Below are 26,186 nucleotides of genomic sequence, written 5' to 3'. Positions count from 1 at the left end.
TTCCACCTGCAAAGGGAACTCTGGATGTGCCCATCGGACCGGCCGGTCTCAGAAAGCCCTGTTAACCGTGCTCTGGATTGCGGATCCTGAAGTCTTCAGTAAAGAGGTAAAGAGACTGCAACCTTGTGTCCTCGTTATTGTCTGCACCTCACACCATCGCCATCCACCTTACTGGGAAGCCCTGGGGACATACTTCACCTGTGGGAAGTTATACCATCTAGCTGCCATTCCATCACCCCAGCGGACCCCAAGCAGCGTCGGTCATCCTGACCGAACACCACAGGTGGCGTCACAAAACCTTGACAGACTCCTATCACCTTTTCTTGGACGCCCCTTAGCATGGTCACGGACCGGGTCCAGCCACCGTGACAACCCCAGAACTGAGACAGAAAGGACCGGTACCGAGTGACCTGTGGCCCTGTGTCTGGGGGCGATCCACAAAAACTATTTTTTTGCAAAAAAAGCGTCTTTTATTGTGTGACTGCAGCCAAACATAAAAACCCGATATAAATCTGGTATCGCTGTAATCACACCGACTCGAAGAATAAAGTTGCCTAATCCTCGTTATACCACACAAGGAATGACGTAAAAAATAAATAAAACCAATTCTTCACCTGCTGTTGAATTGTTCAATCTGCCTCCGAAAGATCGCAGTAAGGCTCGGCTCAAATTTATCCTGCACTCTGAGCTGAGCACTTACACAGGGGTTTCCATGTAAGTATCTGAAATATGTGAACCCCTGGCAGAAGATTCCCAATAATGAGACAGATGGAGGCACTGTGGACACTCTCTCGTCTATGATGCAGCGTGTGCTTTTGGCCACAGTTTTGTGCACCACTGAGAAAAACGACACTGATGAATAGGCGCAAGACGGAGTCCAGAGTAACTTTAGGGTATGTGCCCACGATCCAGGATAACAGAGTTTTGGACGCAGCTCACCTGTGCTGGATCTAAATCGCTGCAGTGTAGGTTACAAGCACAGTGGATAGGATTTATAGAAATCCCATGCCCATTGTGCTTCTATTTGACGCTGCATAAACTCGCCTGTAATGCAGTTTAAGAGTCGCAGCATGTCAATAATCTGCACCGGAGACACTAGTTTACTCCGCTGCATAGTTTCACACATAACCATTCATTAGAAGCGGTAAATATGCATGGTTCATTTTGTTGGAAAAATGAGAAATTGCTGGTCAACTCTTAACCCTTAACTTCGTAACAAAAAAAAATCATGCTCCAAAAATTGTGCTGATGTACAGCAGACATGTGCGAAATGTCATTTATTAACTATTTTAGTAACATAGTAACATAGTAAGGCCGAAAAAAGACATTTGTCCATCCAGTTCAGCCTATATTCTATCATAATAAATCCCCAGATCTACGTCCTTCTACAGAACCTAATTGTATGATACAATATTGTTCTGCTCCAGGAAGACATCCAGGCCTCTCTTGAACCCCTCGACTGAGTTCGCCATCACCACCTCCTCAGGCAAGCAATTCCAGATTCTCACTGCCCTAACAGTAAAGAATCCTCTTCTATGTTGGTGGAAAAACCTTCTCTCCTCCAGACGCAAAGAATGCCCCCTTGTGCCCGTCACCTTCCTTGGTATAAACAGATCCTCAGCGAGATATTTGTATTGTCCCCTTATATACTTATACATGGTTATTAGATCGCCCCTCAGTCATCTTTTTTCTAGACTAAATAATCCTAATTTCGCTAATCTATCTGGGTATTGTAGTTCTCCCATCCCCTTTATTAATTTTGTTGCCCTCCTTTGTACTCTCTCTAGTTCCATTATATCCTTCCTGAGCACCGGTGCCCAAAACTGGACACAGTACTCCGACCAGAACACCCATCTTTTGGGGAAAGAGATCACTCTTGAGTCTGGCGCCTTAGACCACTCGGCCATCCTGGCTAACTGACTAACTATTTTGTGTAACATAACTCTCTGATTTAAGAGCATAAAATAAAAATTAAAAGTTTAAACTTTGCAAAATTTTCGACAAATTTCCTTTTTTTTTCACAAATAAATGCAAGTCACAGTGTAGAAATGTTACCACTATCATGAAGTACAACATGTCATGAAATAACATTCTCAGAATCAGTGGGATCCGTTGAAGCGTTCCAGAGTTATTACCTCTTAAAGGGACAGTGGTCAGAATTGTAAAATTTGGCCTGGTCATGGAGGTGAAAACATGCCCAAGTGTGAAGGGGTTAAAAGTCAAATTCAGTTTATTATTTTTTAATAAATCAATAATACACATGAAAATAAGAAACTTTGTAATGAATCTTATGAGCTAAATTTGCTTCTTTTCCTATTGGACTGATCTTTCACTGTCAAAAATCTCAATTCATTGGTAAAATCTCTCTTCTGTGTATACAGACCTTTCCATTCCTGAGACAGAGAAAAGTCAGTGTCCCAATGGAGCAGACACAAGCGGCTGAGAGCGGGCAGTAATGTCGTGTAGATGGTCGCTGTGGTCACAATAACTGAAGGCAGTGTGTGCTTCCTGCACCTTCAGATGCCGCCATTCTGCCGCACCACCATGTGCAGCATTAGTTTTGGGAGCTGATATTGATCTTTGTGTCTGTAGTGTTCGGGTCTTTGTGACTTCGTCTTTATTCCCGCTCTGTTATTGTGAAATAAACAGAACCAAACACAATGATAACAATGATGAGGCCGACAGCCAGGCAGATCGCAATCACTGACCCAACAGAGGGGCCAGAGGGGGCGCTGCTGAGATCTCCAAAATCACCAGAAATCCCTGTTTAGTTAAAAAAAAGAAAGTTTTATGATCACATCCATCAATGAGAATTCCTATGTCTACACATAAAGTTGAGAGATTGGGGAAAAGCTTTTGGCATCTCAATGTAAAAAGGGAAAGAAAAGGCGTCGTAGGACAGGAAAGACAAGAAAAGCAAAGGTCTCATTTCTGGCTATGTCTTTTTCCTACATAGAACAAGACAGGCATTATTACTGATGTGCCGTCTATAGATAATACCTTGTCTTAGTGGAAGTGGACGACAGAGAGAGGAGCCTCCTGTGGGGTTATTGCTCGGGGAGATATAAGGGAAAGTCACTTAATAATTTCCCCTTCCATAAGGAGCGTTGTGACACACCGCGCTGCTCCCGTCAGTAATCACCGTTTGTTGTGTTATTTTTAGCAATATTTGTTATTTCATGGATAAAATGTCAACGTTTCTGGATCATGCCGACCTCTTCACCATGAATAGTCATCATGAATGTGTGCTATTCTATCTGCTCCAATCCAAGTTTCACCAGCCCCAGTGATGAAACATTTATTACCTATAGTAGAAAATTGGTGGGACGCAGTGGCCACCTGGGGAGCAGCTCTGGGGGATGCACTCTTGGGGGCAAAGTCAGTGCTGGAGCTCGTGGTAGATGTGACATCATGACTCTGGGTTTCAGCGACAGGAAATCATTATTATAAAGTCAATTTCTACTCTACTTATAGCAGTTTACTCCACTTACTCCAGTCCTGGGTGAAGTCCCGCAGCATACTACTGTGGTTGACCCTACAGGTATACACATCATCGGCCATGGACGTGACATTGAACGATAAAGAGGTCAGATACGTCAGGTCCAGTAATGGCAGCGTCGTCCTTTCCAACTTCCCCTCCGATATCTGTTGTCCATTCTTGTACCACATTATGGAGATGTTTTTGGGGTAATGTCCATACGCCCGGCAGCGCACCATAAGTGTGCCATTGTCTACAGGATACTGGGTCACCTTCACAACCGGAGCTTCTATTAAGTATTAAGAAAAAAGACGAGAGGTGTCATTTTTACAACTGGAGCTTCTATAAGAGAAAAAACAAGCGGTGATGTTCAAGAGGGGGGGGCTGTATGGGGCGCAGCTAAAAGGAAGCCCGCACATGACTGCGTTGCCATGGGGAGCAGTGCAGTATGTTTTAAAATTAAACAAGGGGGTCCCGGGATTGGTAGGATAGGATTGGGGGTGGGGATTTTGTGGAAAGGGGAGGGGGGCTTGGAAAAATGCGGGAAAGGGGGATCAGTTCCTCAGAGACAGGCGAAGTGAGTGGACCTGCTGCCACAGCTACTCACCATGGCCACCGTGGACAGCTTGGTCGCTCAGCTTCGCAGGGAAGCACGATCCAGGAGGGCCGGATGGCTTGAGGAGCAGCTCACCAGGCTGCTAGGTGACAGCAGGAGCCAGGACAGCGGGAGCCGGGGCAGTAGGACCAGGAGGATGAGGCCACCCGAGAGGCTGTCCCCTGACGTAACACCCGCGCGGCAGGAGCAGGCCGCGGAGCCCCTCCCGGGACCCTGCGGGGGCTGGGGGACGCGGCGCAGCCACCTTGCCCGCCCCCCCCTCCGGCAGGAATCCACCAGGCGGCCCTGTAGGCGCGAGGCGACGAGGTGCTGGGAGAGCGGTGCAGGCGCGGCAGGATGCCGGCACTGCACAGGATGTCAGGGCCGCACTTCTGGTTCGGCCTAGCAGTGGGCGCGGGGGCGCCGCAGCGCCGGGATCTGCAGCTTCTACCCGCCAGGGAACATCTCCAGCGGCGGCACCAGCGACGGGGCGAGGGAGGAGCCCAGCGGCGGCGGCATCATCTAGGAGCCAGGAGCCGGGAAGTACTGCGGCGGGTGCACCAGGATCTCAGCCGCTCGGTGCACTTGCCTCGGGGACAGGACGACAGTGCAGGATGTCGGGCAGGCCGGTGGCAGCATTGCGGCAGGGAGCGGGTCACGGTCACGGTCGCGCCGCGGGAGCGGCGTCCAGAGGGGACAGTCCGGCTGCAGCACACAGAGGACCCACGGAGGCTGCCAGATCCAGATTCAGCAGGAGGTCGAGGGACTGGTCGCCTTCGCCAGTCTCGGTCCCCCCTGGTGACGTGGAGGCCAGGGGCGCGGCCCTGGGGCAGATGAGTGGCAGCGACGATTCCGGGAACGAGCATCGTGACGAAAGGGACCGGCAGGATTCAGGAAGCACGGCTGGTGGGGACACAGCACCTGCGCAGCCCCGTGAGTATATGTCCAGTTTTTTTCCGGTGCCAGATGTTTCAGGGTTAGTTGAGCGGGGTGGGGGTGGTAGTGAGGTTCCGGGTGTTAGAGAGCTTTTGGCGGGTATGTCGCAGATTTTGAGGAGATTGGATGGCGGCGGGAGTAATGCGGTTGCGGATAGTGTGGGATCGTCGCCCGCTGGGGCTTGGGTGTCAGTTGCTGGTTGTGGAGTAGGGGGTCCGAGCGAGATTGCGAGCTCTGGTAGCGGGCCGCCGTCTTCAGCGGCTGGGGTGTCGGTGTCGGTGCAAATGGAAACAGGGAAGGGTGATACCGTTAAGTTAGACGATAGGGCAAAAGGCAAGGTCTACGTGTGTTTTGAGGGCCCGCTGGGGGCCCATTTGAAGAAGGGGGTGAAGGAAAAGATTTGGAAAGACGAATACGTAGAGATTTTCTCTCTCCTTCCTTTAGAAAAATTTAATTTGGATAAAGGGAAGAAAGACGATAGCAAAAAGGAGGAGGAAGAAAAGAGGCGTTGGCGCCTTATTCCTCAGACGTTCGTTAACTGGCAGCAGGCCTTTGCCATTCTGGCTAGTGTTATAGGGGAGAAATTCCCTGAGAATTGCTCAGGCCTGTTTTGTTATTTGGATGCTATTGGAGAAGCACATCGTACCTACGGGGGCCAGGCCTGGCTGCGATACGATGAACAGTTCAGGCAGCGGAAAGCGGTGAGGCCTGAGATAAGATGGGATCAAAAGGACATTGGATTGTGGTTGAAGGTGATGGCTCCGGTGCGATACGAGCAGTCCTTTCAAGGGGGGGTGGGGGTGGTAGCAGTCAGTAGTCAGGACAAGGTGGAGGACAGGGGTCACAGGGGGCAAAGGAAAGAACGGGGACATGCTGACAGTTTAACGACTGCCAGTGTAAGTATGGCGCCACCTGTAAGTTTAAACACGTGTGCTCCCACTCTAACGGGGCCTCACATGGGGCTGCTAAGTGTTTCAAGAAATCGCGGGGTAAGCCATCAGTGGGTGGCGGTCAAGGGGGTGACTCCGGTGAGGCTTCAAAAGATGGCCCCCTATCTAAATAGATACCTGGATCATCAAAAGGTGGAGGTTATTAGGGATGGTTTTCTTGAGGGGTTTAAGATCCCTCACCCGACGCATGTTGTCCCTTTTTCTACAAAAAACTTGAGATCGGCTAGTTTGCATTCGGAGGTTGTTTCGGCTAAGTTGGCAAAAGAGGTCAAATTGGGAAGAATGGCGGGGCCGTTTAGTTCGCTGCCCATGGCTGACGTAATTGTTTCCCCGCTTGGGGTGGTGCCCAAGAAGGAGCCGAACAAGTTCCGGCTAATTCAGCACCTGTCATATCCCAATGGATCATCAGTTAATGATGGGATTGCGGAAGAGTTGTGCTCCGTTGTTTACACCTCGTTCGATGCGGCTGTCCAGTGGGTGCGAAAGTACGGGCCTGGGGCCTTGTTGTCAAAAACAGACATCGAGTCGGCTTTTAGGCTTTTGCCGGTGCACCCTCAGAGCATTCCTTTGTTAGGTTGTTGGTGGGAGGGGGGTTTTTACTTGGATAGGTGTTTGCCTATGGGATGTTCGATTTCTTGTGCATTGTTTGAGACTTTCAGTACCTTTTTGGAATGGGTAGTGAGAGACGTTTCGGCTGTTCCTTCGGTCATTCACTACTTGGATGACTTTTTGTTTGTTGGTCCACCGGATTCTGCGGTGTGTGGTCATCTACTTGCTACCATGGAATGGGTGGCCGAACAGTTTGGTATTCCTTTGGCACAGGATAAAACGGAGGGCTCCAGATTCGGAGGCGGCAGGAGCAGCATGTCCTTTGCATCTGTGGCAGGTTGTCACGGAAGGGGAGGCCGATTGATCCAAGCTTCAGTGTCAAACAGGACATGGTCAGATTATACGGCGTCATGGGCCATGTGGGAAAGTTGGTTGGCCCAATGTGGCTCGGCTGAGTCCGATAGCGATAGGACAATGGCGTTATTGGCTCTGATGGGTAAGGTGGTGGAGTGGGGTTGGTCTGTGTCTAGGTTAAACAAGTTTATAGCAGGTTTAGCTTTCGGTTTTCAGCTGCAAGGCTTGAGGGACGTTACAAAGGACTTTGTGATACGGCAGGCGTTGAAGGGTTTTTGCAAAGGTAACGCGACTTTTGATAAGCGTAGGCCCATTTCTTTTGGGATGTTGCAGCGGTTAGGTGAGGCCTTAGGTGTCATTTGTTCTTCTCAGTTTGAGGTGGTACTGTTTCGGTTGGCCTTTTCTTTAGCATTTTTTGGTGCTTTGCGTTTGGGAGAATTGGTTTCCCCGAGCAAGGACAGGTCGGGTGGTCTTTTGGCGGAAGATGTGTTTTTTTGGGATGGTGGTATCGCGTTCAAAGACGGATCAGCTGGGCAGGGGAAAGAAGGTAGTGTTAGGAAGGGTGGCTGGTAGCGGGATGTGTCCGCAACACTGTTTGGAAGCATATTGGAATTTGTGCCTGGTCAGGTCAGGTCCTTTGTTACAACACCAAGAAGGGGATTTTCTGTCACGTTTCCAGTTTGTAGCCATTTTGAAGAAAGGCTTGGGGTTGCTGGGTGATAATTTCGGTTCGCACTCTTTTAGGATTGGGGCCGCGTCCGAGGCCGATGGTTTGGGCCTGGGGCCGGATGTGATTAAGAAAATAGGCAGATGGAGTTCTAATCGTTACCTGTCTTATGTGCGGCATTAAGCCGGCGATGCTGGGGGGGTGTGTTTTGCGTATTATTAATTGTGGTTATGTTTTCCAGGTCGTACCCCCTTCTTGGCTTGGATTGTTGGACACTCTTTCGTTTACTGGGGTGCCCTCTGGGCTGATGCTAGGTCGAATGGTAGGCAACTGGGTTTTGGTCGGGAGGCAGTGATCATTCGTTGGATGGGTCTTCGTGGTATGTTGTGCCGTAGCTTCTTGACGGAATTCTCCCGCGCCGCCCGTGTGGATCGCCCCCGGACATCTTGGTGGTTCACCTGGGAGGTAACGATTTGGGGGCAAAACCAGTGAGGGAACTGATTCGGGATATCCATTTTGACTTGTTGAGACTGTGGGTATCTTTTCCCGGTATACTGACGGTGTGGTCGGACATTGTGCCACGGCGGACGTGGCGGGAGGCCCGTTCTCATAAAGGGATTAACAGAGCCAGGGTGAAATTGAATAGGATGGTGGCGAGTTTTGTGTCTCGGAACGGGGGTATTGCCGTGAGACATTTTGAGCTAGAGGCCAGGGTCGGTAATTTCTGGAGGGATGATGGAGTGCATCTTAATGAGATAGGTATGGATTTATGGGCGCTCGGTCTACAGGAAGGAGTAGAAAGAGCTTTGGCGATGGTGGGGCACTCACGAGCCTGAGGTGGTCAGGGCTGTTCGTGTGTGGCGGGGGGTGGGGTTCTTGGAGTTGGTGATGATGCCTATAGGGTTGATCTGGCTTTTGTTACGGGCTCTGGACGGGGTGTTTACCTCGGGAGCTTTGTGGTTGGTTTGCCCGAAATGGGTTACATGGTGCCCTCGATCTGGTGGTTACGGCTGAGGGTAAATACGTGTTTTTGGTTACATTTTTGGGTAGGCTCTCTGCCTATTATGAGCCAGATTTTTTAGCTCCAAGAACCCTCCCCTCGAGGTTTTTACATTTACAATGTTTACATGTTGTTATTTATGTATTTGTTTGTTAATAAAATGGCCGCTGTGGCCAAATTATCCAAAAGAAATTAACGTGGTGGTGTGTTTTCTTGGGTAGTAAGGTTACTTTCACACTAGCGTCGGAATCTTCCCGTCGCAATGCGTCGGGCAGAGATTCCGACGCTAGCGTTTGACGCACTGCACAACGGGTGCAGTGGATGCATTTCTCCGGCGCATCCGCTGCCCCATTGTGAAGTCCGGGGAGGTGGGGGCGGAGTTCCGGCCGCGCATGCGCGGTCAGAAAAAGCAGTCCGTCAGGAGCAAAAAAAATGTAACGTTTTTTGCTCCCGGCGGTCCGCCACAACACGGCGGACAGCCCCTGTCTTTTCAAGCTACTCGGGTCCATAGAGGGGGTGATGGGCAAGTAAACCCCTTCTTGATATCAATGTGCCATACTAAGGAAAACACAAACAAACCCACAAGTTAGTGCTGCTTAATCACCACAATCCATGTTAATGACCCTCTCAGATTGTTACTCTGCTCACAATTGTATGTCTATTGGTGTGTTGCCAACGGACAGAGTTATGGCCATGAGATCAGCAGCAAATGGTAGCTTCATGGGCTTAACGGTGGCTCAGTGGTTAACACTGCAGCCTTGCAGCGCTGGGATACTGGGTTCAAATTCCACCAATGATAACTTCTGCAAGGAATTTGTATGTTCTCCCTAACTCTTTCTTCAACAACCTACAATCTGGCTTGCATCTCCACCATTCCACTGAGACTGTCCTGACCAAATTTACTAACGACTTACAGCCAAAGCTAACAAACAATACTCTATACTCGAAAACCTACAAAAATGTTACCAAGGCCAAAGGGGACATACCCCTAAGCCAAGACAATGAGCACCGACAAAAAAGGAGAAAGATGGATAAGTAAGTAACGTGCAGCAAAAAATAATAATTAGCTCACAGTATCACCATGTAAAAAAATCCATACAAGTTAGAGGTTTATTAGATAAGTACAAAATATTTGATTAAAAAAGATAATATAAACATATATAAATTCATACAAAAAAATTACAGATAAAACACGCTGTGGATAGATAAAAAAAACCCACACTGGTGAGAAACACCCCTGTCTTAGAAGCTACACCTGCCGCATGTAAAGCAGTAGAATAATCAATGCTATAGTCAGAGTGCTAGGAGGGCTGTGTCAAATGATTAAATAGGTATAACAGCCGGGCAAAAAAGTCCTCTAAGCATCATGATCGCAAGTTATCATAAACATTAATAAGTCCTAGGTGAAACAATAATAAACCTACATCAATAGTGGCTTTGAAATCATACCTTGAGACATGGTAATAACAAGATGCAGGTGTGTCAGCAGGACAGGGGAGAGCCTCGACGCGCGTTTCACCGCCTTGGCTTCGTTTGTTTTGTTTGTTTTTTTATCTATCCAAACTGTGATTTAGCTGTCATTTTTATGTACCACCTCTCATCTTGTCTGTATGAAAGTATATATGTTTACATTATCTTTTTTGAAATAAAATATATTGTACTTATCTAATAAACCTCTAATTTGTATGGATTTTTTACGTGGTAATACTATGAGCTAATTATTATTTTTGGCTGCACGTTACTTACTTATCCATCTTTCTCCTTTTCTTGTCGGTGTTCATTTAATACTCTATACTCCTCCTTCTAGACCTGTCCTCTTCCTTTGAGTTGACCACTGCCTCCTACTGCGGATCCTCTCCTCCTTTGGCGTCAAAGACCTCGCCCTATCCTGGATCTCCTCGTACCTCACCAACCGCACATTTAGCGTTTCCTACTCCCCCACTACCTCCTCATCCCATCCTCTCTCTGTTGGTGTCATACACAGTCTTCTGGATAGGCCGAGCCCCCACCGCCATCCTTACCTTTTCTACTAAATGTGCAGTTTCCCAGTGACAGCAGTTCGTTGATGTGCTGGATACACGTATTCACCAAAATAAATCGAATTCGTTGTAGTACAGATTCATCAGAATTAGAAATTTGTGCAAACATCTCGGCTTCCGGCGTCTCCGCTGTCCACCTCGCTGACTCCACATTCAAAGACATAAATGGTTTTCCATTATAACGATAACTGAATGAAGCCCGGACCGTGCCGTTATCATACAGCGTGCATCCTTGTAATTTCTGCACAATGTGGAATACTATTAACAGGAAACACACAAGAAAAATTCATCAGATTAATAAATTAGTCCATGAATTTATGTCCAGTCCATTTACTGTATAATCTAATATAATATCTATGAACTAATATCTGCTGCTCACAATGTAAAATGAACACTAAAGGTACCGTCACATTTAGCGACGCTGCAGCGATATAGACAACGATGTCGATCGCTGCAGCGTCGCTGTTTGGTCGCTGGGTAATATACTACACACACTGGGCAATATACTACGTGACTGGGCAATATACTACGTGACTGGGCAATATACTATGTGGCTGGGCAATATACTACGTGACTGGGCAATATACTATGTGGCTGGGCAATATACTACATGGCTGGGCAATATACTACGTGACTGGGCAATATACTACGTGACTGGGCAATATACTATGTGGCTGGGCAATATAGTACGTGACTGGGCAATATACTATGTGGCTGGGCAATATGTGACTGGGCAATATACTACGTGGTTGGGCAATATACTACGTGGACATGCATATTCTAGAATACCCGATGCGTTAGAATCGGGCCACCATCTAGTATGCTATAACACGAGGAAGGCAGGGTCTACACTCATCACTGAACTCCCATATGTTACTATAGGACCATTTTGAAAGCAAAGAGATTGGAACATTCTGACAGCAGAAGGCACCAGGTGGGGCAACTATATGAGAGCAGTGTGGAGGGTCACTTTAAATTATCAGACACCCAAATGCTCATGTTAGAGAAGACAAAAAGTGTAGAATAAACATAGGTGCCCATAGTGCAACATGGAAATGAAATGCTGTGAAGGTACGAAGGCCACTTACCCTGCATGTGATTTGCATAATGTATATAATCGTGTAGGATGTTTAGCATATTTATCTGCATTGAATAAAATTCTTCACTTGCATCCAGTAAAGTTGCATATGGACTTTTATACCAGGGAACGCGACGTTCCACCACTTCATCGTCGCCGTTGTACCACAGAAGAGTGATGTCGTCCAGCGTCCGTCTCATCGTGTATGAAGTCATATTTGATGTCAAATCTTTGGTTGCAGTGTCAAAGAAATAATGAGAGTGATCGCCTGTGTGAGACATGAAACGCGCCGGGGCTGTAGTTATACTGAAATCACATTATGTATGAGTGTAAGGGTCGCATGGGTCAAGATAGAAGTGGCACTGCGACCCCAGACACAGGTGAAACGGTTTTCTCTGTAGAAGTGTGCAGTTATTCCCTTCAGATATTCTTTATTCAGGCCGCACACCCTCAGATGGTGAAGGAAACCCCAGGGTATCACGATCACAAGGAAAAAGGTAGTCCATTTTAGAAAAAGAAAACATTCTTTACTGATGAAACTGGGGTAACGTACATACAAGAGAGCAGGCACAAAACTTATTAGTCACATCTTCATCTGTTTTTCAGAGGCACAGACACTCGGGTTACACGTGGCAGCACTTCACTTGTAAGCAACAGTTTAGCAATACGCGATGCCTATCTTTCTTGACCACTCCATTCTTTTTGTGTCACCTTCACTGATCACAGCCCTCTACAATCGGTGCCCAAGCCTGACAAGTCCAGTATTTACTTACTAAAACTCCCAGGTCTGGCCTACAAGTTGCCTCTTGAGCCCCACTCCTCTACTAGCTGCCTTGGGCCCACAACCGACAGCTCTATTTCTGGCTTCAGGCCCTACTCACTAACGCTGAGCCCCTGGATTCAGTTATAGAATCTTGCTATAATAATACTATGGGCCTCCTCTATCACAGTCTTTGTGCCTGGCTTCACTTCACTACTAACTGCTGACTCCATGTAACCAGGAAGCAGCTCTCCTCTTATTCCTAAACACTCCTCTACACGGTTACTTTCACTCTCCCAACCCAAGTACATAGAGAAGCATTAGGGTATGTGCACACGTTGCAGATTTGCCTGTGGAATTTCCTGTGCAGATTCTTCCCTCTCTTGCCAGAAAACGCAGGTGTGGATTTGCTGCGTTTTTGATGCGTTTTTTCCATGCGGATTTGTATGTGTTTTTGAAAGCTAAATAAAGATGTGTTATTGAAAAAAAAAAAAAGATTTGTGATGTCATTTCTTGTCCAACCTCCTCTTTTACATTTGTCCAACCCACACTCCATTAAACACATAGATAGACAGATAGATAGATAGAAGGAATGAGATAGATAGATAGATCTATGGATAGATCTATGGATAGATATATCTAAGTATCTATAGATATATCTGTCTATCTATCAATATATCTATCTATCCATATATCTATCTATCTACATCTATCCATAGATATATAATAGCAAGGCCGATGTTTATTAAAGAACAATATGTTTTATTGTTTACAAAAAGCGGAAAAAAAATTACGTGGGCTCCTGCACAATTTTCTGCATCAGAGGGGGAAAGCCGACGGCCGGGGGCCTTATATTTGTAGCCTGGGAAGGGGGTAATACCCATGGCCCCTTCCCAGGCTATGAATATCAGCCCGCAGCTGTCCGCATAGCCTTTACTGGCTATTAAAATAGGGGGACCCCCCCAAAAAAATGGCGTGGGGTCCCCCTATATTTTATAGACAGAAAGGCTATGGAGACAGCTGCGGGCTGATATTCATAGCCTAGAGAGGAGCCATGGTTATTGCCGCCCCCCCCCCCCCCCCGGCTACAAATACCAGCCCGCACCCACCCCAGAAATGGCGCATCTCTAAGATGCACCAATTCTGGCACTTAGTCCCTCTCTTCCCACACCCGTGTAGCGGTGGGATATGGGGTAATAAGGCGTTAATGTCACCTTGCTAATGTAAGGTGACATTAAGCCTGGTTAATAATGGAGAGGCGTCAATAAGACGCCTTTCCATTACTAATCCTATAGTAGTGAAAGAGTTAAAAAAAAAAAGCCATAGCCTGTCCGACGCAGTCCAATTAATAACAAGTGTCCCATGATGATCTCCCCTATAGAACAGTGACATCGGATGTTGCCACTGCTCTATAAGGACTTCAGTGACACACTGACAGAAGACAATGGCTCCTTCAGTGCATCACTGAAGAGGTTACCTGAGTTCATTGGTCTCACTTTATGGCAATGCTGCGTGGGAATTTTCCCACGCAGCAGTGCCATAAAGTGAGATTATGAACTATACTCACAGCGGCGGAGGGATACAGTGCAGAAGGATACCTTCCGTCATTGTATCCCAGAGCCCCTGGAGAGCGGTCGCATCAGCTGATGTGCCTGCTCTCCACGGGAGATCGTCGTGTGACACTCGCATTAATTGGATATCTGCGGATCAGGGAGTATCTTGTTTGTTTATTATTTTAATATTTTTACATGTGATCAAGGGCTTCGGGGATCAAGGTGATGGTGAGTATGTACTCTATGTTGTATGTACTGTATGTCATATGTATGTGCTGTATGTCTATATGTATGTACTGTATGTGTTGTATGTTGTATGTACTGTATGTTGAATGTACTGCTGTGTATTGTATGCACTGTTGTATGTTATATGTACTGTTGTATGCTGTATGTACTGTTGTATGCTGCATGTACTGTTGTATGTTGTATGTACTGTATGTTGTATGTACTGTTGTATGTTGTATGTACTGTTGTATGTACTGTTGTATGTTGCATGTACTGTTGTATGTTGTATGTACTGCATGTTGTATGTACTGTTGTATATTGTATGTACTGTATGTTATATGTTGCATGTTCTGTTGTATGTACAGTATGTATGTACTGTTGTATGTACTGTTGTATGTACTGTTGAATGTTGTATGTACTGTTGTATGTACTGTATGTCATATGTTGTATGTACTGTGTATGTACTGTATGTCATATGTTGTATGTTATATGTACTGTTGTATGTACTGTATGTCATATGTTGTATGTACTGTTGTATGTTGTATGTACTGTATGTTATATGTTCTGTTGTATGTACAGTATGTATGTACTGTTGTATGTACTGTATGTCATATGTTGTATGTATTGTATGTTGTATGTACTGTTGTATGTACTGTATGTCATATGTTGTATGCACTGTATGTTGTATGTACTGTATGAATGTACTGTATGTTGTATGTTCTGTACTTTGCATGTGTGTATGTTTTTTTTTTTGGACACTTGAACACAGTAGCCGGATGAAGGGACTATACTGTCCCATCATCCGGCTACCTGTCACTGTAGCAGGTATAGCCGGATGGGACTAGGAGTCCCATCGGACGATGCCTGCCTACATACAGACCTGCACACACACAGCCCTGAACACACCCACGCACAGCCCCGTGATCCCTGCAGACCCTCGCGATCGCCGCACAGCCCCGCGATCCCCGCACAGCCCCGTGATCGCCACACAGTCCCGAGATCCCCGCACAGCCCCGTGATCGCCGCACAGCCACGCGATCCCCGCACAGCCCTGCAATCGCCGCACAGCCCCACAAACCCCGCACAGCCCAGCGATCCCCGCAGACCCACACGATCGCCGCACAGCCCCGCAGACACACACAAACACCTGCACACAGACAAGCACATCTTCTCCGCACACACAGTCTCCGCCTACACACTCTTCCCCCTCTTGATCTGCAGCGTTTCTCGCACCCAACTAAGCAGCAAAACCACAGATCCTGCGGTTTTGCTGCAGATTTGACAGAATCAATGCAAGTCAATGGGTGCAGAAATGCTGCTGATCCACAAAAATAATTGACATGGTCCTTTTTTGAATCTTCTGCGTTTTCAGTGTGAAATTTTCCACACCATTAGCATAGCATTTTTTTTTACATTGATTTACATTGTACTGTAAATCACTTGCAGATCTGCAGCATTTCCGCGCGGAAAATTACGCTGTGGATCCGCAGGAAATCAGCAACGTGTGCACATAGCCTTAATCACAGGGACAGTGTTTTTCTTTCCACACTCTTAGGCCGGCGTCACACTAGAGAGTTTTACGGACGTATAAGAGGCGCAAAAACTATGCATTGCACACGGACCAATGATTCTCTATGGGGCAGCTCCTATCTACCGTATATTTTGCAGCTGTATTTTACGGGCGTAAAAAATCGCAGCATGCTGCGTTTGTCAGCGTATTGCGCAAAAAATCCGCCAATGAAAGTCTATGGGGCGAGGAAAATACGGATAACACACGGACCAGCAGTGTGACTTGCAAGAAATACGCACCGGTGTTCTATAGAAAAGCCGGTAACTCAGTGCGGTGTACAGTAAAATCACACTGACAGGTTAGAATAGAATAGATCAAATAAATGTCTACACATAGTATAGGGATATATGTATATATATATATATGTCATTGAGACACATATATAAATATATATATTTATATTTAATACAGAGCTAGATAGTATAAAAGCTGGTAATTCATTTGCCGGCTTTTGCTATCTCCTTATCAAACCCGACAGGATATGAGACATGGTTACATACAGTAAACCATTTCATATTCCTTATTTTTGTTTTACATATTCCTCACTAATAATGTTAGTAGAGTGTGTGTGCAAAATTTGGGGGCTCTAGCTGTTAAACTAAAGCGTTAAATCATGGAAAAAACTGGCGTGGGCTCCCGCGCAATTTTCTTCACCAGAGTGGGAAAGCCAGTGACTGAGGGCAGATATTAATAGCCTAGAGAGGGACCATGGTTAGTGCTCCCCCCCCCCCGGCTAAAAACATCTGCCCCCAGCCACCCCAGAAAAATCATTATTGTACGCTTAATCCACCTGAAGACCCTCGTTCTGTAAAAGAAAAAAAAAGAAAACAGCAACAATATCCCATACCTCTCCAGCGTGCAGTCATGTCCCACGCTGTAAATCCATCTGAAGGGGTTAAATAAATGTACAACCAGGAGCCTGCTAATGCAGCTGTTGCTCCTGGTTGTAAAAGCTGGGGAATGAATGGAAGCAGGGGAATGTAGCATCATAGACTTGCAGTGCTGCACCCCCTGCTGGCATAAACTCATATGAACTGTAGCGTGGGAATTTTTCTGAATATGTTCTCAGGCTAGTGTCTTCAGGTGGATTAAGCGTACAATAAAGATTTTACAACCCCATGTGTGCATTTATTTCATTAAATACTTTATTCATAATGTGTCTGTGTATTATTAACCCTTTACCACTATTGAATTAATAATGGATAGGTGTCTTATTGACATCTCTCCATTATTAACCAGGCTTAATGTCACCTTACATTAGCAAGGTGACATTAACCCTTTATTACCCCATATCCCACCACTACTCGGGAGTGGGAAGAGAGAGGCTAAGTGCCAGAATAGGCGCATCTTACAGATGTGCCTTTTCTGGGGTGGTTGGGGGCAGATGTTTTTAGCCAGGGGGGCAATAACCATGGTCCCTCTCTAGGCTATTAATATCTGCCCTCAATCACTGGCTTTCCCACTCTGGCAGAGAAAATTGCGCGGGAGCCCACATCAGTTTTTTCCGTGATTAACCCTTTATTTTGACAGGTAGAGCCCCCAAATTTTGCACACACACTCTACTAACATTATTAGTGAGGAATATGTAAAAAAATAAAGGATATAAAATGGTTTACTAAATGTAATCATGTCTCATGTCCTGTCGGGTTTGATAAGGAGATAGCAAATGCCAACAAGTTATATCTTTAAATGGCACCATTCATTTTACCATACAATGAACTGAAAAGTGAAAACAATGCAAATCCATCAATCATTTTTTGTTTTCAGTTTCACTGTGACATAAAAATGACATAGCAATATGATTCTCCAGGTCAGTATGATTAGTGATACCAAACTTGGCAAATTTTCTTGTTATATATTACTAATCCCACATCCTTACACGTGGGAAGAAGAAGAGATCCCATAGAATTAAAACTAATGTTTATTAAAAATTTTTTTTTAAATAACACAATAAAAAAGCAAAATAAACCGTAGGGGACACCATATTACAAGGCTGTAACTAGAATAATAAATACTGAATAGTCGCCAAACAAAATGAGTACATCTCCAGGCTGATACAATGGAGGAATGTTACAACATACACCAACAATTGGCAATATAACAGCAAAAGCCGAAGCATGAAAATGTAATATATTCACTGTCTATACAACAGAGTACCTAGCACAGTGGCTTAAAGCTAGGCAGTGACATTTAGTAAGGATATATGTGACCAGAACCATCCATCATTATACAACCAGCGTGATAACCCATAAATATATAAGGCCGAAAAAAGTATATTTACCTTGCGAGAATGGCGTCCCCTCACCCCGACGTGCGTTTCGCCTCATGCTTCTTCCGGGGGCGTCCCTGTAAGAAGTAGGAGGCAAAACACGCTTCAGGGTGAGGGGACGCCATTCTCGCAAGGTAAATATACTTTTTCGGCCTTACATATTTATGGGTTATCATGTTGGTTGTATAAAAAAAAAATATTTGTGTGTGTCGTAATTTTCTAAGACCCGTAACTTTTTTACTTTTCCATTGAGGGTTTCTTTTTTTCTGCATTGCAAACTGTTGTTATAATTGTGCCAATTTGGGGCACAAACAGTAGAACATTTTGGTATCTTTTTCAGACAGACAGCGGAAAAACCAATTATTGGCATTTTGAATATTTCGCTCTTCTGACATTTATTATATTGGTTAAATAATTGTCTTGTATTGCATTCTTACAGATGCAGCAATACATAATATGCTTATATTTGTCAATTTCTGTGTAAAGCAATAAATACTGCACGTGTTTGGACCAAAACTGTATTGCCTGTGTGAACGCTACCTAAAGCCTAATGCCTACAGGACAGGGTGAATCCCTACAATTGGTGCATGAAATGTGGGTGTGAAATCCCAAAGAGCATGGGCAATTGCAGTGTATGGATTGGATGTCCTGAATAAAGGCGGCTACAGCACTGCAGATGCAGTCTGAAAGCAAGGAAGAGCTATCTGGGCAGAAGGTGACATTGCCTAGGCGTTATGGCGCAGTTGGTGTAGCACAGGGGAGCGCTGAGAGATGGGAGCCTTCTCTTTAAGTGGATTTGTGCGAAGGAGAACTGGGCTCCACAATGCCGGGGCCCAGTGGACTGCAACATTGGCCGGCACAATGCCTACTTCGCCTACCCTGCCTCCAGTGCTATTCATCATCCTGGCGAGAGACCTCAGGCATGCTAGGTGATTGTGGAACGGTGTCCAAGTGACGGAACTTTAGGAGTTTGGTGACCCTGGAAAGGGCCACACTTCCTTATTTGCTAGTCTCTTGGGCAGAAAGGTTAGGTGTATCGATGGTGAGGCCAAGAATATTCCTTGGCCCAGATCGACATATGCACAGACTGTGGTTCCGTGTCCCATGAAGTGGGAGTGGTCATGGACGTGTTGTATGCTATGGGATTTGTGGGATGGAGTGGTAGCGCCCAGCAGTCCGATATGCCGCCAGGAGTTGGCTGTGATTACAAGATCACATGATGTATGATGATGTACACATCATAATGTGTAGGGACATGATGTGTGGTGGTGTACATATGATGTGTGATGACAAGGCCAAATGATGTGTGGCGATGTACACAGGGTGTGCAGGACTGTGTACAGCAGTGTAGGATTGTGTGAAATGAGTTTGCAGCCTTATGATGTGTCAGCATCGCTATTGCAATGTACACTATGTGTAAGGCTATGTGTCTGCAGAGCAAAATGGTGATGTGCAGGCAGCAGAGCCTGTGTGTGTGATGTAGTCTGTATGTAGCAGAACACTGTTTAGTCTGTAGGTGGCAGGGCATTGCATGTAGTCTGTAGATAGCAGAGCTCTGTGTGTAATCTGTAAAAATTCAGAGCCCTGTGTGAAATGTGTGGTGTTCCCCAAGAGCTGTCAACAGTTGACCCCCTGATAGCACTGTGGGTTGGCAGATGTTGTCCAGCCCTTGGCTTTAGGCAGAGGGGGGAAATCTACATACTGTATATAAAAATGCGTGTATGTGCGTATCTATGTGTGCATCGATGATGATGTCATAATGGTTGCCATAGCGACGAAGATGTCATAAAGGTTGCCATGGTGAAGATTATGTAATAATGGTTGCAATGGCGACAATGATGTCATAATAGGTTGCAATGGTGACGGTTATGTCATAATGGTTGCCATGGTGACGATGTCATAATAGGTTGCAATGGTGACGATTATATCATAATGGTTGCCATGGTGACGATGATGTCATAATAGGTTGCCATGACGAAGATGATGTCATAACGGGTATATGGGCATGGAACTATGGGATGGAGGATGTGTATGATGAGTATATGGACACGAGACTATGAGATTGAGGATATGTATGTTAGGGGTCGAGTTCCTGGATCGCCCCCACGTAAGGGCAATGGGGTACTCAGTACCGGGTCCCTCGGTTCTTCAGTGGGGATGTCACGGTGGCCCGACCTGGCCCGTGGCCCTAAGAGGGGCGCCCAATAAAAGGCAGAGTTTGGATGGATTGATAGTGTTCGTGACGCCACCTGTGGTATTCGGTCAGGGTGACCAATGCTGCTTAGGGGTCCGCTGGGGTGATGTGATGGCAGCTAGATGGTATTCCTTCCTACAGGTGAAGTGTATTCCCAGGGCTTCCCAGAAGAGTAGGTGGTAGATGGTGGATGGTGTGAGGCGCAGTTAATAACGAGGACACAAAGGATGCAGTCTCTTTACCTTTACTGATGTCTTCAGCATCCACAGTCCAGAGTACCGGATGACAGGATAGGCAGAGTCCGGCCGGTCTGAAGGCAAGTCCAGAGTTCCCTTATACAGGTGGAATTCAATAGCCTTCCTATAGCGCTCGTGCGTTGTAGTACCTCCCTGCTGAGCAACTCGGTAAGGTCCTCACAGCTGTTGTAGGTGTTATGTCTTCCTCTCTATCCCCCAGTTGGTATGGATAGGACAAACCCGTATGACTGATGGCCTGAGGCTTGTTTATAGGGACCCTAGAGACGCCCCGACCCCCACAATTGCCAACGTGCCTCCTGGGTGTATGGTCGGGCAGCCAACTTGGAGTTGACTGTCCTGCCAGTCTCTGAAGTAGAGCATAGTCTATTACTCCCTCGGTGTTCTGGCTACTGGTCCGCACTCCAGAAGGAGGCAGCCTCTCACAGGACAGGACTCCTTATGGTTTTCATCTCCTTGTGCTATGACTTCGTTTCTCACTCCATACAATACAATTCTCTCCATGTCCTTTCTTAGGATGCTGCCGCATGTGGGGCAGGCGCAGCTCCGTGTCTTTCTGTCTTGCTAGACCTCTGTCAGGATCTCACGCCTGACAGGGACCTCTGTCTAGGACACCTGTCTACAGCTTCGATGTTCCTCCTTTTCCCTCTGTCTGCCTGACAGGTGTTGTCTGGGCAAAGCCCAGTCAGCTTCTCCCCCTACTCCCTCCAGTCAGCTTCTGCCTAACTTTCTATCCAATCCACCAGTTTTACCCTAATGTGAGGAGTGCCCTAGTAGATAGGAGCAAGGCTCCCCCTGGTGGACTGGAGTGTGAAGTGTGTTGTGTGATACCTGGCAAGGTGAACTCCTTTAGTGCCATCAGACGTAACATCACTCCCCCTGGTGGAAGAATAACATTACTGCAACGACCAGGACTCTGGGGCGCTGCATTCCTGCCTCTGCACTGGGGGAATCTCGAGCCATCTCCACTGCGGTCTCCCATTCTTCTCCAGCGGCAGTGGAGTCTGCTCAGCGGAGACGTCGGTCTCAGTGTCTGGCTCAGCCTGAGACGGTGCGCTTGGTTACTGCTGCCTCTCCAGGCTCAGCCATTGTAGCCAGTACTGGTCAGGGGCGAGCAGATGTGTCTGGGACTAAGTCCTGATTTTCCCCTTCTGTGCATGCCCAGGGTAAGATCTCTCATTGGAGGTCGGGGGTCACATGCTCAGGTACTGCAGCAGCTCCCATTGGTCCTCTAGGAAGGTCATGAAGTTGCTCAGATACTGTAGCAGCTCCCATTGGTCCTCTAGGAAGGTCCTAAAGTTGCTGCAGCTATAAAAGGTTCGCATGGCCGCACGCCCATGTGCTAGTATCAACTAAGTTGTGTGTTCAGCGCCAGTGTGGTCTTATGTATGTGGTTTCAGGGTTCGGCTGAAATAAGCCCCTAGAATACCGGCACCTCCGGTGAGGAGTTTTGTGTGTGCTATTCTGACTGTATGACCACTGTTCGCTCTATTTGGTAGCTGTGTTCCTCTGTGAGGTTAGCAGGGCACAGTGTTCTTTTGTCTTAAGTGTCTCTGTGAAGTAACAGAGTTCACTTATACCGCCATATAATACCGTCACTTACTAGCAGCGGGTTTTACTCCTGCACGGTGGACCCCGGGTTGCGAACGCACCTATTACTTTATAAATAAATATTTGGTGCGTTCCTCCAAACCCTAACAATGTATGATGCGTATATGGGCATGGGACTATGGGATGGAGGATAATCATTATAATTTGTTATAACTAACCACAGTTAGTTTACTATGCCAGGGCAATGCCGGGCTCTTCAGCAAGTATGTCATATAGTTGGGAAGGACAAGGTTAAATTCCAGCTCTGCAGAGTCTTGATTAGATACATGTGTTTGGACCAAAACTGCATTGCCTGTGTGAACGCTACCTAAAGCCTAATGCCAACTAGAAAGAGTGACAACACTTTATTTTTCAATTCCCACAGGAGACTTTAACCTGCGTCCACTGTTCTATGTACTGTAATTCTTTATTATTGCACTGTCTATTTTGAAGTCCAGCTTGATGCTGGGGTTCAAAGGAGTAGCAAGATGGCACGAAGGGAGCTCTTAGGCTGGGTTCACATTTGCGTATGTGTGCGCAGCATATACCTGTGTTCCGATGTGCATGCGTCTTGCGTACATATATTTAACATTGTGTACGCAGGGACATGCATTTGCATCAGATCACATGCGGATGCGAAGTGCGTACGCATGCGTCATTTCACGGTGTGCGGCGAACGTAGCATGTTGCATTTTTTGAGGCTTCAAATATGCGCAGGCATACGCATGCAGATGAGTGTGTGTAAACAGCGCGTTACTGTCTATGGGAGCGCATTGATACACAAGGACATGTGTACGCATCTGTACTTCAGACTAATCATGTCCAGGAAATTATTTCACCACCTGCAAAATCCCTGATGTATAAAAGGGGAGTGTACACTGGAAGTCCATTACTCTCAAGACTCTGCATGCGAGCACAAGACTCTGGATGTAAGCATAGAAGTTTTGAAAATGTCTGTAATGTCTATCTCACTGCATTCTGTAATCTGTACTTATGCTTTGCTTTCTGTTCCTTCTAGACTGACGTGTTCCTGTACTGAACTCTTTTTTGTCTGGATTGCTCCTGCCTGTCCTGGATTACCTGTCGTGGATTGCTCCTGTGGCCCTGTGTAAGTATGAATGTGTGTACTTTTCAATTACTAGGGGGGTAAGTATTCCTTTCAGTATCAGACTTGAAATTGTCTTTTTTCAGTTTTGTATCTCTAAAACTGATTCCACGACTCTGGGAAGAGGTGGCCAGATAGCTGATGGATGATTGGGACCATGCAATGCCTCAAGTCAGAAAGGATTTCCGTAAGTATTGCAATGTGGTCTGATGCGTCTGTTTTGCTCTAAATGTTGGTGTCTTTTTTACAATTAATTTTTTTTCTTCCCCCTTCACAGTAAAGAGAGTAAAAGTTCATTGGCGTTCGATGAAGGATTGCGTCAACAAAGATATAAAGAGAGGAGATTCGGGTTAGAAGTGGTGCTGCTCCAAAGCTCTCCAAATATAAATACAACTGTATGCTGTCTTTTCTGAGGCCTGCAGTTGCTCAGCAAATGTGATTATCTTTTCTGTTGTCTTACTTTTATATAAACTATAAACTTTTTTGTAAAAATGTTTTTCTTTTATTTTCCACACAGAACCTGGTGCAGCACAACGCAACCTGGATCTTCTTCTGTTGAAGTGGCCCCTCATCGACCAGCCAACGAACTGTCCCAATCATCCACCAACGATGTAGCAACCAGGCAGGCTTCACAGGCTGGGGAACAGGCAGCTGGTCCATCAGGTTTTCTCCTCTCCCAGCCCTCTGCCACTGGTTTTGCCACAGTTTATTCACTTAAGCTCGATCTTCCGGGATGGGATGAAGGTGATTGGAGATAGACTGGACAGTGGGTTCACTCCAGGATATCAACAGATGCCTTGACCACCTGGAAGCTGGCCTTCAGAGACCGACACAACACTTTGTTTCCGCAATAGAGCGGGGCATGTCGGAAAACCTTATGCCTGAACTCCAGCTGAACGTCATGCAGGCCTGCCAGGCTGCTTACAACCAGACATTGCTGAAGTCCTGAAGCTATCGTCCGTAGGCCGGATTTTACCAGCAGGCGAACATTTCTTTTCAGACACAGCAACAAGGCCAAGCACAGCATCAGTGGGCGAAGACGCCAGCGCCAAACTATCCTACACCACCACCGCTGGGCATTACGGCTGTAACCCCAGGTCACAGCTACACCACGCTCCAGAGTGCAGCACCCCTGCAGCAAGCAGCATCCACCACGCTCCAGAGTGCAGCACCCCTGCAGCAAGCAGCATCCACAACGCTGCCCAGTCCAGCACCACATCAGCACACTGCTACAGAGGCCACCACTCCCACTCAGTCAAACAAGAAACGCAGAGGTACCTACAAAAAACAGACTACCACTAGTGCCTCTACTCCGCACAGGAAAAAGACGACACAGAGCCAAAAATGTCAGACAAAAGTGGACCCACCACCTCCACCCTCACCTCCCAATGTGTCTATGTTGTCAAATCTGTCAGTACCTTCCCTTGGTTCTCTTCTTTCCAATTTGTCTATCCATTCCTACGAACCAATTCCTAATATATCGTCTACTCCCAATGTGTCCAGTCCCATCCAGGAGCCAATCCTACAATTTATTGCCCCTTCCCCTGTAACCCCTTCATTATCGAATGCTACCCAATGATCACAGCTCAACACCCCCAAGGTCCACAATATACCACCGTCAGACAGACCCCGTACATAAACCTAATTGTTGTTCAATGCAAAATAAACAGTTGTTTGTTGTTGTTAAATAAAAATTTTATTTTGTTTGCACAATCCCTGTGTTTTCTTTGTCTCTTTATGTAAAAACACACACACATGTGTGTTGTATTGTTGAGTGTAGTTGTAACAGGTGCTTAACCGGAGGTGTTTTATTAGTAGTAAAGTCAGCAAAGATTACAGGTACATTTGCAGCGCCCCAGAGATCTGGTCATTGCAGTAACGTCGCTCTGCCACTAAGGGGAGTGATGGTACGTCTGATGGCACTAAAGGAGTTCTTCTGACCAGGTATCACCAGCACACATTACACTTCACACTCCGGCCACTAGGGGGAGCAAAAGGTTTTATTTATTAGGCCACTCCTCACACTGGTAAAACTAGGGGTTGGATAGGAAGTTAGGGAGAAGCTGACTGGGTTGGATTTAGGCAACATCCCGTGGCAGGGGGTGTTGCGGGGAGAAGATTCAGGGGGTCCCTGTCAGGCGTGGGAACCTGGCAGGTACCTAGCGACAAGAACAGAACGTTACGGAAACGCGCCTGCACTACCCGCGGCGGTATCCTAAGAAAGAGACACGAAGCGAAGGATATTGTGGACAGTGAGAAACGAGATCAAGCACAAAGGAGAGCCAGTAGGAGTCGTGCCCGAAGAACGGCAGCATCCTACTGAGGCGCGTAGCCGGTGGCCGGAACACCGAGGAAGTAACTGACTCTATGCCTTACTTCAAACTCCGCAGGACAGTTAACTATAGGTTGGCTGTCTACCTTACATCACCTAAGCAGACATAGGGGCAACGCGTGGAGAGGGGCGTCTCTAGGGTCCCGGAAGAACTCCGAGCCTACCCGTCAAACGGGTGCATCCTAGCCATAACATACCTGGGGGACGGAGAACTAGAAAGAACTGGAATGAATTAGAAAGAACGAGAATAGAAGTTGTGAGGACTATCCCGAATGCTCAGCAGGGAAGCACTACAACACACAGGCGCTAGTGGTAGGCAACGATTTCCACCTGCAAAGGGAACTCTGGATGTGCCTTCGGACCGACCGGCCTCAGACAGCCCTGTTAATTGTGCTCTGGATTGCGGATCCTGAAGTCTTCAGTAAAGAGGTAAAGAGACTGCAACCCTGTGTCCTCGTTATTGTCTGCATCTCACACCATCACCATCCACCTTACTGGGAAGCCCTGGGGACATACTTCACCTGTGGGAAGGTTCACCATCTAGCTGCCATCACATCACCCCAGTGGACCCCAAGCAGCGTCGGTCACCCTGACCGAGTGCCACAGGTGGCGTCACTAAACCTTGATAGACTCGGATCACCCTTCATTGGACGCCCCTTAGCTGGGTCACGGACCGGGTCCAGCCACC

The 26,186-nt window shown here is 46.8% G+C and overlaps 1 protein-coding gene across 1 annotated transcript in view; it reads right to left on the bottom strand.

Annotated features, from left to right (window-relative positions):
* Nucleotides 1-2,214: 2,214 nt before the first annotated feature.
* LOC138661551 (major histocompatibility complex class I-related gene protein-like) overlaps nucleotides 2,215-26,186 on the bottom strand; it is a 29,409-nt gene continuing 5,437 nt past the window's right edge. The window contains exons 2-5 of the mRNA XM_069746351.1: nucleotides 11,657-11,914; nucleotides 10,551-10,826; nucleotides 3,492-3,767; nucleotides 2,215-2,763 (exon numbers count right to left, since the gene is read on the bottom strand). Of these exons, the coding sequence (XP_069602452.1) occupies nucleotides 2,618-2,763; nucleotides 3,492-3,767; nucleotides 10,551-10,826; nucleotides 11,657-11,914 (956 nt within the window). The 3' untranslated portion in view covers nucleotides 2,215-2,617. The remainder of the gene's footprint in view (nucleotides 2,764-3,491; nucleotides 3,768-10,550; nucleotides 10,827-11,656; nucleotides 11,915-26,186) is intronic.

This window comes from Ranitomeya imitator, chromosome 2 (assembly GCF_032444005.1).
Source record: "Ranitomeya imitator isolate aRanImi1 chromosome 2, aRanImi1.pri, whole genome shotgun sequence".
Taxonomy (NCBI): domain Eukaryota; kingdom Metazoa; phylum Chordata; class Amphibia; order Anura; family Dendrobatidae; genus Ranitomeya; species Ranitomeya imitator.
Note: the sequence above shows the minus strand (reverse complement) of the source record. Positions and strands in the feature narration are given on the sequence as shown.